Below are 13,337 nucleotides of genomic sequence, written 5' to 3'. Positions count from 1 at the left end.
AAAAAAAGTCTAACTTGATGCTTAAAATAAGCAAGGAGACTGATGGATATTCAGTCTTTTCCCCCCCTCCTTCCCCAAAGGATAACTAGGCAAGCTTAAAAAACAAAAAAGAAAAGAAAAAAACAATGGAGCAAAATTTTGATTCTTCTCCTTCAACCTGGCCAACCCCGAGAGACAAGCTGGACTTTGGCAGGAGGGAGCTGAAAATATTTTTGCAGGAAAACAAGTTTTTGTAATTGCTCGGCCTGACTGGTTCAGAGTTATTAAAAGTAATCCTCAACGTACAACAGTTCATTTAGTGACCGTTCAAAGTTACAACGGCACTGAAAAATGTTGAGTTATGACCGTTTTTCACGCTTGTGACCATGGCAGCACGACCCCACGTTCAGGTGATCAAAATTCAGACGCTTGGCAATCGATTCGTATTTACGACGGTCGCAGCATCCCGGGGGCTGAGGTGTCACGTGATCTCCTTTTGCGACCTTCTGACAAGCAAAGTCAACGAAGAAGCCACTTTCACTTAACAATTGTGACTTACTTCACAATTGCCATGATCCACTTAGCCACTGTGGCAAGAAAGGGGAAAAAACTCCCTTAACCAAATGTCTCGCTTTGCAAGGGAAATTTGGGGCTCAGTTGTGGCCGTACGTTGAGGACCCCTTGCATTATCAGCAGCAGGAAGAGCAGCGACTCTGTTTCCTAAGCCAGGATGAGGAGACCCACAGAGGCCGCCTCTGCGTTAAGCTCTGTTAAGATCCCCATCCCCAAAGTCTCTTAAATTAAGAACCCAAAACTAAGGAGAAATTTCCTGGCAGTTACAACCATTAACCAGCGGAACTCCTTGCCTCCTGAAGTTGTGGGTGCTCCATCACTGGAGGTTTTTAAGAAGAGACTGGACGGCCATTTGTCTGGAATGGTATAGGGTCTCCTACTTGAGCAGGGGGTTGGACTAGAAGACCTCTAAGGTCCCTTCCAACTCTGTTATCCTGTTTGTTGTTCTGTTATTCTGTATGAAATGGTCTCCTGCTTGAGTGGGAGGGCTGGACTAGAAGACCTCCAAGGTCCCTTCCAACTCTTTTTTCCCCTGTTATTCTGTATGAAATGGTCTCCTGCTTGAGCAGGGGGGTGGTGGACTAGAAGACCTCCAAGGTCCCTTCCAACTCTTCTTCCCCATTATTCTGTATGAAATGGTCTCCTGCTTGAGCAGGGGGGGGGTTGGACTAGAAGACCTCCAAGGTCCCTTCCAACTCTTTCCCCCCCATTATTCTGAATTCTGATTCAAGCTTTAGATTGCAATGGTGGAAACCGAGCTGCTCTGCAAAATTAAAACCCAGGCCAGGGACCGACCAACGGACCGGCCGAAAGCCCCTCGCTGAAGATCTGACAATGTGCAGATTCTAATGTAAATAGCTGAGCCGGACTCTGCAACCCACCCAGCCGACATTCCCGACTGTCTCTGTGCTGCGATAAACACTGTCTGCCTGCTGGCAGTCGCCCCCCCCCCCCGGCCCCCTATTCCAAAGTTACGACAAACACTGGGCTGAAATGTAAATACCTGACCTCAGGACCGGGGTCTTTTTTTTTTTTTGGAAGAGAAATGAAATGGAACCCCAAAATCGTTGCTTGATGTGTAAAAATTCCCCAGGGTTAGCGGTCAAGGAGGGAAGAGACTCGGGGAGCCGTTTGCAATGCTTGCAAAAATTGGCAGAGCAGGCCACGGAGTTTGGTCACTGAGTGGGGATTAAAATAACAGCCGAAGAAGTGGGAATTTCAAGGGTATTTTTCCCTCCCCCCTTTTTTTTTCTGAAGTCAAGCCAATAAAGGAAGCGTTTTCTCTATCTTTTGGAAGAAAGTTTGGGCTAGGAAGGGATATGTCAAGCGACTTTTTCTACTTTTTGGACATATTTACTATAACCTGTAAATCTTAAGAGGTCTTACTATTAATCTGCAATTACACATGCACTACACTTATTTTTAAATTAAGAAGAATTACCCAGATAGTTGTTTTAGCACTTCACCACATTTTGCTTCCATGGCTCTGGACCGGAAGTATATCACGATAACAATTGTGATCGAGTTGGAAGGGACCCTGGAGGTCATCTAGTCCAACCCCCTGCTCAGGCAGGAAAACCCTATACCAGGTTCAGACAAATGGCTGTCCGGTCTCTTCTTAAAAACGTCCAGTGTTGGAGCATTCATGTGAAGCACATGCTTTGGGTAACATGTGTACAGAAATGTAGATCTTTTAGCTGCGTGCATCCTGCCCAAACTCTGGGGAGAATGTCGGAGTCATCGGGTTGACTTGGGCGACGATAAAAATGGGATGAACGAGCAAATAAAATCTTGCAAAGCAAGACAAACCGAGCGGCTTCACAGCTTTTACCATGGGGGGAATATGGGAATTCAACAAACTCACGAACGCACTGCAGGAAAATGGACCAGGGAGCAGAAATAGCCTGGTTTCTCTGAGCTGAGTTGGGCTGAGACGGAGGGACTGGCTCAGAGTCACCCAGTTGGCTTTCACGGCTACGGTGGCGGCACTAGAATTCACCGTCTCCCGGTTCCTTCACCACCAAACTGGCTCTCTCACTCACTCAAACATTTTAAGCAAGCACTCCTGGGCTTGTACCGATTGTGTTCTTTCCATTTTAAGAAAAGGCTAAGAGGGACAGGTTTTGAGTATGTGAGAGAGATCCACTTTTCCCCAGGGGCAATGCCTTGTCTAACAACCCCCCCCCCCCGACCATTAGCAAAGTTAAATCAATGTAAGCAGCTTTTCTGCAATGACAGCTCCCCCCCCTCCCGGCTTTGTTGTAGCGTTGGGGGTCTCGGTTTATTTCTCTTTTTTTTTTATGCTCCCGGGGGAAATTCAATTAACAGTCTCCCTCTCCTCCTCTCCGTCAGGAGAAGTGACACTATCAAGATCCTTCTCACCGCCTCGCCTCCCCCCCTCCTGACAAGCAAGCCGTGTCTACGGATTTCTCGACTCACGATTTAACAAGAGAATTACAGCCGGCTTCTGGAAATGACTATGGATGCTCTGTGTCAGAAACAGCATGGCAGCTGCGGAAATCAATCTCCCCGGGCCCTATTGATTAGGACAGACAGAAATAATGATACTTCAGGGGTGGCAGACAAATGCTTAGGGAAAAGGATGGAGGAGGAGGAGGGGGGGAGAAGTAGGGGAGGAGGAGGAGGAAGAGGAAAAGGAACAGGAGGAGCAGGAGGAGGAAGAGGAGAAGAGGAGGAGGAGAAGGAAGAGAAGGAGGAGAAGAGAAGAAGGAGGGAAGGAGGAGAGGAAGGAGGGAAGGAGAAGAAGGAGGGAAGAAGGAGGAAGAGGAAAAGGAACAGGAGGAGGAAGGAGAAGAGGAGGAGCAGAAGGAGGGAAGGAGAGGAAGGAGGGAAGGAGGAGGAGAAGGAAGAGAAGGAGGACAAGAGGAGGAGGAGGGAAGGAGAAGATGTAGGGAAGGAGGAGGAAGAGGAGAAGGAGGAGGAAGAGGAAAAGGAACAGGAGGAGGAAGGAGAAGAGGAGGAGGAGAAGGAGGGAAGGAGGAGAGGAAGGAGGGAAGGAGGAGGAGGAAGAGGAAAAGGAACAGGAGCAGGAGGAAGGATAAGGAGGAGGAGGAAGAGGCGGAAGAGAAGGAGGAAAAGGAAGTAGAGAAGATGTAGGGAAGGAGGAGGAAGAGGAAGAGAAGGAGGAGGAAGAGGACGAGGAGACTTCTTTCGTCCCCATGGAAGTCTGAAAGGGTCTTTTTTGGGGAGAAAGACCTAGAGTCATGCTAAGACACAACTGAAGACATTCCAAGCTTCCATGAAAGAGAAACCTAGCTTGTTCTGGGCTTCCTATTTGGAAGAAGCAAACCGGACATCTCTTTCATGCATCATACAAACCAAGAAAGCAACTTCTCTGGTTTACTTAGTTTCTCAACTTCAGCCAAGTTTACCCAAGATGGGTGGACTTCAGCTCCCAGAACACCCTGTTTAAAGACCCACTGAATCTTAATCCAGCGCCAGTTTCCCCCAACCTGGTAGGAATGAAACTGGTGAGACAGGAACTAGCCTGGAGAAGACTGTTAGGTCAACGTAGCCCAGGGACCTCCCAAGGTTTTGAAGGACGTCTCTCTACGGCGGTGTTTCGCAACCTTGACAATTTTAAGGCATGTGGACTTCAACTCCCAGAATTCCACATGCCTTAAAATTGTCAAGGTTGAGAAACACTGCTCTACGGCCAAGTACACACAAAGAAAAACGTTATCCTATCAAACCTAGAGTTATAGGATGCGGTTATAGAGCGCGCTTCATTTTGGTCTTCAGTGAAGTCATTCATCCAGACTTCTTGGCACTGAGTAAAAAACAACTCTTGACAAAAAGAATTCAGAGTCCACCCAGCCATGTGTTGGACTACACCGCCCATCTTTCTGGTCAGAACTGGGGCATGATGGGAGCTGTGCCACAAGGGAGCTGCAGGTTATCCAATTGATGGAAGAGTTTCATGGGCTGGGGAGGGGGTTATTTTCGGAAAGATATTTTGTTCCCAGTATTTTTTATGTACTTATTGCAACGGATTAAAACTTTGGTGAGATTTATTTTCGTCACTGGATATAAGAATTTTCCTTTTGAGCTTGTGATTTGTTTTTATTTTTTTACTGTATGTAAAACCCGATTGATTTTTTTTTTTCCTGGTCCCAAGTTGTTAATTTATTCAGCCTATTTAGACTGGAAAAAATAGGCTGTAATTTTGTTTTGTTTTTTCAAAAGAAGGTCAATAGGATTATTCACTGATGTTTTTTGCTCTCTGCATTCACTACCCAATGTCTCCCTGTAATAGTACGACTTGCGGCGAATTTGCGAAGAAAATTCAATAAACGTTTGTTTAGGTTACTGTATTACGACACAATTAGCAATGGTGTAATTACAGAAAGAATCAGAAATACAATCTATGCTACTTCCAACTGTACGACTAAAAGACAGATATCTACCGGCGATAAGGGAGAAAATACAGGTTTGATTAAACCACAGGCTTGTTTTAAGAAACATTTAAAGTTCATGTTTATAGCAATCCCTGGGAAAATCCATATCTATTTTTCTATTAGCTGATGGATATCAATGCTAGTAACCAGAATCTGTGTTTTCCTGTTAAAATATATACACACCCTCGCCTTACAGGGGCCAATTAAGAACAGATATTTGTAATATTGTACATATGTTTGCTTATCCTAATCCACCCCGAGGCCTAAAGAACCGTTTGTCTTCTGTATACGATTGAAATTATTTATACTAAAGCCATGGTCCTATTACAGGGTCAGCTCTATCACAATAAACCTTTGAGTTACAGAAGTGTTGCAAGCGGCATAAAATTTGGGTTTCGTTTGCTTTTTTTAAAAAAAACAAACAAACAAAAAACAAAAACAAAAAAGCCCCTCTTCCCGGTTGAAACCAAATGGTAGGTTTTTAACCGGCGATATAATTTAATCCGCTTTAAACCGTTTTATTCCACTGGCTACTTTGGGCAGATGGCGTAAAAATGTTTCAAGGATTATGGAGAATGAAAAGAAACTTCATTAATGATAAAAAAAAAAAATGAAGAGAACATTCAGAAGAAGGAAAACAATATGTTTAAAAGCCAGTTTCTTGCATGAGATTCCGTGGGAAAGACGGTTTGTTCAAATCAAGATGGGGAATTCTTCCTCCTCCTCTCCTTTCCTCCTCCCTTCTTCTCCTCCTCCTCCTCCTCCTTCCACTTCCTTCTCCTCTTCTTCTTTCCTCCTCTTCCTCTTCTTTCCTCTTCTTCTTTCCTCCTCCTGCTCCTCCTCCCCCTTCCACTTCCTTCTCTTCTTTCCTCCTCTTCCTTTTCTTTCCTCCTCTTTCTCTTCTTTCCTCCTCCTGCTCTTCCTGCTCCTCCTCCTCCTTCCACTTCCTCCTCTTCCTCTTCTTTCTTCTTCTTTCCTCCTCCTGCTGTTTCTCCTCCTCCTTCCACTTCCTCCTCTTCCCTCTTCCTCTTCTTCTTCTTTCCTCCTCCTCCTTCCACTTCCTTCTCCTCTTCTTCTTTCCAGGAGAAGAAGAAAGGAGGAGGACGAGGAGGAGGGGGAAGGTGAAGGAAGAAGAGAAGAAAGGAGGAGAAGGAAAAGAAAGGAGGAGGAGGGAGAAGAAGGAGAAGAAAGAAGGAGGACGAGCTCCTCCTCCTTCCACTTCCTTATCCTCTTCCTCCTCTTCTTTCTTCTTCTTTCCTCCTCTCTTCTTTCCTCCTCCTCCTCCTTCCACTTCCTCCTCTTCTTTCCTCCTCCTCCTCCTTTCTTCTCCTCCTCCTCCTTCCACTTCCTTCTCCTCTTCTTCTTTCCTGCTCTTCCTCTTCTTTCTTCCTCCTCCTCTTCTTTCCTCCTCCTGCTCTTCCTCCTCCTCCCCCTTCTTCTCCTTCTCCTCCTCCTTCCACTTCCTTCTCCTCTTCTTCTTTCCTCCTCTTCCTCTTCTTTCCTCCTCCTCCTCCCTCTTCATCTTCTTTCTTCCTCTTCTTCTTTCCTCCTCCTGCTCTTCCTCTTCTTTCCTCCTCCTCCCTCTTCCTCTTCTTCTTTCCTCCTCCTGCTCTTCCTCTTCTTCTTTCCTCCTCCTCCCTCTTCCTCTTCTTCTTTCCTCCTCCTCCTCTTCTTCTCCTCCTCCTTCCACTTCCTTCTCTTCTTTCCTCCTCTTCCTCTTCTTTCCTCCCCCCCCCTCTTCCTCTTCTTCTTTCCTCCTCCTGCTCTTCCTCCTCCCTTCTCCTCCTCCTCCTCCTTCCTCTCCCTCCTCCATAGAAGTTGGCTTTAACCTCCTGTAGAAAGCCACAGGTGGGCTACCAAGTAAATTTGACCAGGACACCCATAATCCTGCCTGATTCAACTCCAATCCCGTTTCTCTCCCCCAGAGATCTCCCCATGAGCTGCACCAAGGCCTCCTTTCCCAGAGAGGAACCGGGCAGGAGGACCTTCGGACGGATGTCGCCTAACCCGAATCTTTCAGCCAGATTGTTCCGCCCGCAGCATATTTATTTTTCTTCCACCGCTTGGTGGTATTCGCATTTCAATGAACCCAAACGGAGGCTGGCTTTGCCAGAATCTGATATTGTACCACATTACACTCGGCGGCACGGGTCAGGAAGCATTTCGCCTCCTAACTTCCACCGGCTTATAAACTTTGGCAGATTTGAACTCACTTAGGAAGAGTTGTGTGCGACATCCTGCAGCAGCCTGGCTGGATATTTTTTTTTTTTAGAGAGGCTCCGTAATTAGAGGGAGGGCAGAGGAATTCCTGCTCAAATCTATCTTGTTTAAATTCTGTTTACTTGCAGTAATGGCACACACATGTCAGGAAAAGTGGCTGATAAGCTGCACAAAGTTGATCTTATTCTCCTGATACTCAAAACCCAATTTTTTAAAAATTCATTTTTCAATCAATAGACAGAGGAACTGTTCAGGTCAACCAACGTGAAGCTGGTTTTAACGGGGTGGTGGTGGTGGTGAGAGGACAGCGGTTTTGTTTTAAGGTGTTAAGGATTCTCACAACAGTGTTGTGAAAGATCGCAAAGACTTTAGGGGCAATAAATTAAAATTGGATGGGAAAAAGTTGTAGGGGATATGTTCTCCAGGACGGTTCCTTCTCTTTCCAAAGTGAATAGGAAAGCTTCCTCCTCAATCCATCATTTTGAAAGCGATGAAGGGCTGCGCCTCCTGGACTGCGATTTTAATTAAGCAAAATCCTCATTCCAATGATGATTTCAGACTGGTAATGATCTTGCTTATAGGACCATTTCAGAAGGACGTTTTTAGTGAAAAGTGCTGGCCGTCTTAAAAATTAGATCTCCGTTTAAACATAATTGTACTGCACATTTTATGTCATGCGATAGAACCAGCCTTTTACTGGTTCATCAGTTTTAGCCTGCTAGTAATTTGCTTTAATGCAATTTCATAAAAAAAAAAACACCTTACTGTAGAAAAAGATAAAGAGCTCTCTCTCAGATGTAAAATAAAAACCAGAAAATACAGGCAATAAAATTGAAAGGCTGATAGAGAATATATTGAATATGTAAAATTCTGGCATTTAGGTGTCAGACTCAGCAAATGCTGTTGAGAGCTTGACGTACTGATTTTGGAAAGGCAATTAATTTAATGATTAGGGGGCGAAATGGAATAAAATACCGTTCATCTCCCTATCTGGCATTAAAGAGTTTGAGGTGTTGATCTAATGATGAAAACATCAGAAACAGCTATAGCGTGTTAAATTTGTGAAAGAAATAAAAGAGCAATGCATTTAAAGGAAAAATTAATTTTATCACATTAATCTAATTAACATTAACTGGATACAAACAGCATTTCCCCTATATTTATAGTCAAGAGTATTTTAAAGCAACATTGGGAAAGAAGTACAAAATGACACATCAGCCTAGTTTAGCTTTTTAATCCTTTCCGTTCAATTAACCCCACAATTTCAAATATCTTCAGCAAAAGAACAAATATTCAGAATTTGACTATGCTTCTCCTGAATGTTGGCTTGTTTGTGGCTTATGGCAAAGTGGAAATCCAGCCACTGTGGCTTGCAAACTATGGTTTATGGCCTTGAACCAAGCCACCATGAAGATCTAAGAAACTCCAAGGATTTATCAATCTTGAGCCAAGATTGTATATACGGAAGGAATCAGGAATTACACCTGCATCAAAGGATATGACCTAATTTGGCACTGAGCAGTAAAAGTGACCTTACCTCTTTTTCCAGGATCCGGGAAATCTCTCCCAAAATCCTATCCAGAGCGGAGATTTTGGTACCATCTTGAATCTGAAGCTGCTTCTGCAAATCTTTCACCAGTCGTTGTAGCCTTTCGTATTACCGAAAGAAAAAGAGAGAAAAAAAAGGGGGGGAAGAGGAAGAAATAGCATTCAGAACTGGGAAAGTTACATCCCAGTAATACTTCAGTTGAGACCATCTTCAATGCACGATGATTGAAAGAGACAATCAGTATCATGTCCTGGGCACACCGTGGGACTTCTCCTAGGTCAGGGGTAGGCAACCTTGGCTCTTTTATGACTCGTGGACTTCAACTCCCAGAATTCCTGAGCCAGCCATGCTGAGGGGAAAGGGAGAGGTTTCCAAGCTGAGCCATGCTGGCTCAGGAATTCTGGGAGTTGAAGTCCATGAGTCATGAGGGGTCCATAGTTCCCCCATGCTGGCTCAGGAATTCTGGGAATTGAAGTCCACGAGTCATAAAAGAGCCAAGGTTGCCGACCCCTGTCCTAGATAAATGGGCACGGGAGAGGATGGGCACAACTGACTCTCTGCAGGGACCTATAATATTCTTGAGCACTTTTAACATTAACCCTCAAAACAGAGAAAAGCCAGACAGGTATTAGATCAGCCACTACCAGACAGAATCTGGAAGGATTCTGGAACGACAGAATCTGGGGTGGGGGAGTGGGGAGAATCATCCTTGCCATAAGTTATTTTCAAGCATTGAAAAATTCCTGCTGGGAATCCCCAAACTTGTCACAAAAAAAGGGCCTTCTCCGTGGTGGCCCCTTCTTTATGGAACACCTTTCCTTCCAAGGTAGGATTGGCTTCCACCCTGTTGCTTTTCCCAAAGGCCCTAAAAACATGTCCCAAAGGTGCTTTTTCAGGAGGCGACTGGACTTTCTTTGTGTTTTTTTTTTGAAGACGTTTTGCTTCTCCTCCAAGAAGCTTCTTCGGCTCTGACTAGCTCCATTCCCCACTATCCAGTCAGAGCCGAAGAAGCTTCTTGGGGGAGAAGCAAAATGTCTTCAAAGAAAAAACAAAGAAAGTCCAGTCGCCTTCTGAAAAAGCTCCTTTGGGACAGCCCTGACCTGGATGATGGAGGATCTCCCTAGCCCTAAAAAGGTGGTTTTGTCAGTGGGCCTGGGGAACATGAATGGGGATGGACCAAGTGGCTGATCTGATTGTGTTGTTGTTACCACGGGTGGTGGTGGTGGGTTTTGATGGGTTTTTATTATATGGTGGATTTTTAAAAAAAAATTTTTAAGCTACCTGGAATCACATTATGTGTGAGTTGGGCAGCTATATAAATTAAACAATGCATAAATAAAACTGCAAGTTGGAGCAGAACCAGGGGTCCTGGGCAGTAGCTAAGGCAGTGAAGGCGAACCTTTTAGAGACCGAGTGCCCAAACTGCAACCCAAAACCCACTTATGTATCGCCGGGTGCCGGGTAGGCGTGGCCCATTGGGTGGGTGTGGCCCATTGGGTGGGCGTGGCTGCGGTGGTAACGGCAGACTGGGTGGGACTAAAAAGTTCAATCAATCAATTCCAACTTTGCGAGATCTTTTTTTTTCCTGCAAGAAGTTGAAATTGATTGAACCTTTTTTTTTGCACACAGCGGCGGAGACCTAAAGCGAAAAGGTTTTATAAAACTCAGCTGAAGGCCTAGGACTGGGGCGACGGTGTGCATGCCCACAGAGAGGGCTCTGTGTGCCACCTGTGGCACGCGTGCCATAGGTTCGCCACCACGGAGCTAAGAAATCTTTGAGGGAGAACCCCCCAAATCTCAGAAGATCCCATGAAAACCTTTAATCACCGCATGCAAGAACTTCAACATCCCACTCGTTTCAATTCTGCGCAAGACAGGCATGCTCCAGAGTCCTAGTGCGATGGCATTTGGGGGCCAGGGAATGCTTTCGGTCCTTGAGCAAAACTGAGTTTTACAAGCCAGTGTGGTGAGTTACTCTATTTTAGTAAAAGGCAACGTGCTGCTTCTTTTCTTGGCTTGTAGGATGGCTGGGCGTAGTAAAAAAATAAAATAATAACTTGTCATTGAATGGGTTAGCACTGATTTCGCAAAACAAAAAAAAGCATTTTTCAAACGATGCATCCACTTCAAAGGGGCAATTTCAAAAACGTGAGAGCACACCAGAAAATAATAGAAATAATATAGAATAAATAGTAGCTGCTCTGAAGGAAACTGTACCAAAACAAAGAGAGCAAGTTAACAGCAATAAGCTGCATTTCTTTTTTTAAAGTTGCTAGTTTCCTCCACGTTAACTAGGAATTCAAGATATTGTAACCCCAAGAGATCTACGGAACGGGGGAAATGGTTTTAATGCATTTAGGACCACAACTCCTATCATAACAACTACAAACTGGCTTGGAAGCAATGTTTATTTTCTAAAATGGTTTTATTCAAAAACTGAGGGTTGTTTTTTTTTAAAAAAAAACCACATACCTTCCTGTCACTAGCAAGCATTTCGTAAGGCAGATCGTTTAGTTTTCAAGAGACAACTGGACGTTCTGGCTTTAGAAACGTATTTCCAGTTCTAATCAAGTCAAATGGAATTCTGTGTTTTTACATTTTCCTCCCATACATTTCTTTTTAAGACTCATCGTAAAACCGTCTTCTTCCTCCTTTTCCTGGCTCGGTACAGAATATAAAATTACCTTTCCTTTTGATTACTTCACTTCTGACCATATTGCTTAAGTTCTTGGCCCTGATTGAGGTGAATTTTGGACTGAGCTGTTTGTTGGCTCAGAGAAGCGAATCTTATTTCCTGCTTCCAGTCTCTTCTTTGGTGACAATTGATGGGAACTCAGAACCTCTGTCAAGTTACAGGATGTGGGAGAAGTTTATTTTTCGTGTATTTATTTGATGGATACGCTACCTTGCCATCTGATTGATGGCAAGGGAGTTGTTGTTTTTTTTAAAAAAAAATAAATCTTTTTTATTTTAGAGGGTTTTTTTCCCCCCAAGGTTGAAACCAAAATGAGACTTCCAGGATGTTCTATAAGGTTTTCCACTTCTTTCCATAATTTGGAAATGCAGGTAGATGCCCAATTGTAAAAGAAATTGAGAGTGGAACTGCACCACTGAAGAAGCCATAATCTCCAAAGGTTATACAAAGAAGATGCTTCCACCTTCAGATCTGGAAGAAGTCACCAGTGAAGTTTCCACCTTCGGATCTGGAAGAAGTCACCAGTGAAGTTTCCATCTTCAGATCTGGAAGAAGTCACCAGTGACGTTTCCACCTTCAGATCTGGAAGAGGCCACCAGTGACGTTTCCACCTTCAGAACTGAAAGAAGCCACCAGTGATGTTTCCACCTTCAGATCTGGAAGAGGCCACCAGTGACATTTCCACCTTCAGAACTGAAAGAAGCCACCAGTGACGTTTCCATCTTCAGACCTGGAAGAGGCCACCAGTGACGTTTCCACCTTCAGATCTGGAAGAAGCCACCAGTGACTTTTCCACCTTCAGATCTGGAAGAGGTCACCAGTGACACTTCCACCATGAGATCTGAAAGAGTCTTCCAACGATGTTCTAGTCTACCTCTAAGAAGTCAAGCCGAAGGAAGAAAAAAGAGTTGGGTGGAAGATGACCCTGTCTTCCATGATTATGGATGCTCTAGGAATTATACTTCAGTTGGATGTGGGTAATTGCCAGTGAGAGGGGCATATTCCTGTTCTGGGGGTAAGAGGGCACCAATTGAAGGACAGCTAAAGACCTGGTTCCATTCTTCTTAAGCAAATTTCTAGTCAGATGGGCAAAACCACCCAGCACAAACTACTTCTGACATCTAAAAGGGGCAGTTTTATACCAGCTCATGACTTCTGGGTATGCAAGCCTCTCTCTTTTTGCTACACCCACCTTTAGATTTGTCAATATTTATAGTGGCAACAACAAGCTGTGTAAGAGTATTTACATTTACAATTGGTTGCAACATTGCCTTTAATCAGCACTACAATCACTGTGTACATTGGAAATGGTAAAGCTAGATGCAAAGTTTATTTTCTTGTTTTGTTCCATAAAGGCAATTTAGCTTCTTATCCTACTGGCAACGGTGGTTCTCTAATTACGTCTCTCCCCAAAGGAATGGGCTGCACGTTCTTTCTGCCTTTTTAAAAAAAAATCATCCAAAGGCAAATCCTAAACCTTTTCCGCCCCAAAAACTAAAATAGGAAACCATCTTCCCTTTTAACAAGAAACTCAGATCAGGAGTGTACCCAGGACAGCGGCCAAACAGGCCCGCTGAGGGACAAGAGGGAGCTTTAAATATCGAAGAAGGAATTCTACACCAAAGTTTAAAGAAAGGCAAAGGAAGAGGATGCTTATCAGATCAACAAAACAAAACAAAACAAGTAAGCAAAACCTTCAGAGCTGGGCCAAAGAAGATTAAACAGGTCTGATGGATGCAGGATGGAGGGATAACAAGGGGAAGACCAGGAAAACCAGTGGGGGAAATTTTTATGGGCAAAACTGGCCCATAGTGAACAAAGGATTCAGTTTATGACCGCTATGTCTGATTTGCTTAACTGGCCCAAAAAGGGTCATGAAACTAGCTCCATCATGTGATGACCC

General features: G+C 44.3%; 1 protein-coding gene across 1 annotated transcript in view; it reads right to left on the bottom strand.

Moving 5' to 3' along the window:
* The window catches only part of LOC107298101 (S phase cyclin A-associated protein in the endoplasmic reticulum), a gene marked incomplete at its 5' end in the record, with an annotated part of 69,458 nt that overhangs the window by 36,544 nt on the left and 19,577 nt on the right, over positions 1–13,337 (bottom strand). Inside the window, one exon of the mRNA XM_015827463.1 lies at positions 8,728–8,839. Within this exon, the coding sequence (XP_015682949.1) occupies positions 8,728–8,839 (112 nt within the window). The remainder of the gene's footprint in view (positions 1–8,727; positions 8,840–13,337) is intronic.

The sequence above is a fragment of the Protobothrops mucrosquamatus genome, unplaced genomic scaffold (assembly GCF_001527695.2).
Source record: "Protobothrops mucrosquamatus isolate PMUCROS unplaced genomic scaffold, P.Mucros_1.0 scaffold3713, whole genome shotgun sequence".
NCBI classification, from domain to species: Eukaryota; Metazoa; Chordata; class Lepidosauria; order Squamata; family Viperidae; genus Protobothrops; species Protobothrops mucrosquamatus.
This window is presented reverse-complemented; position numbering and strand designations above follow the sequence as displayed.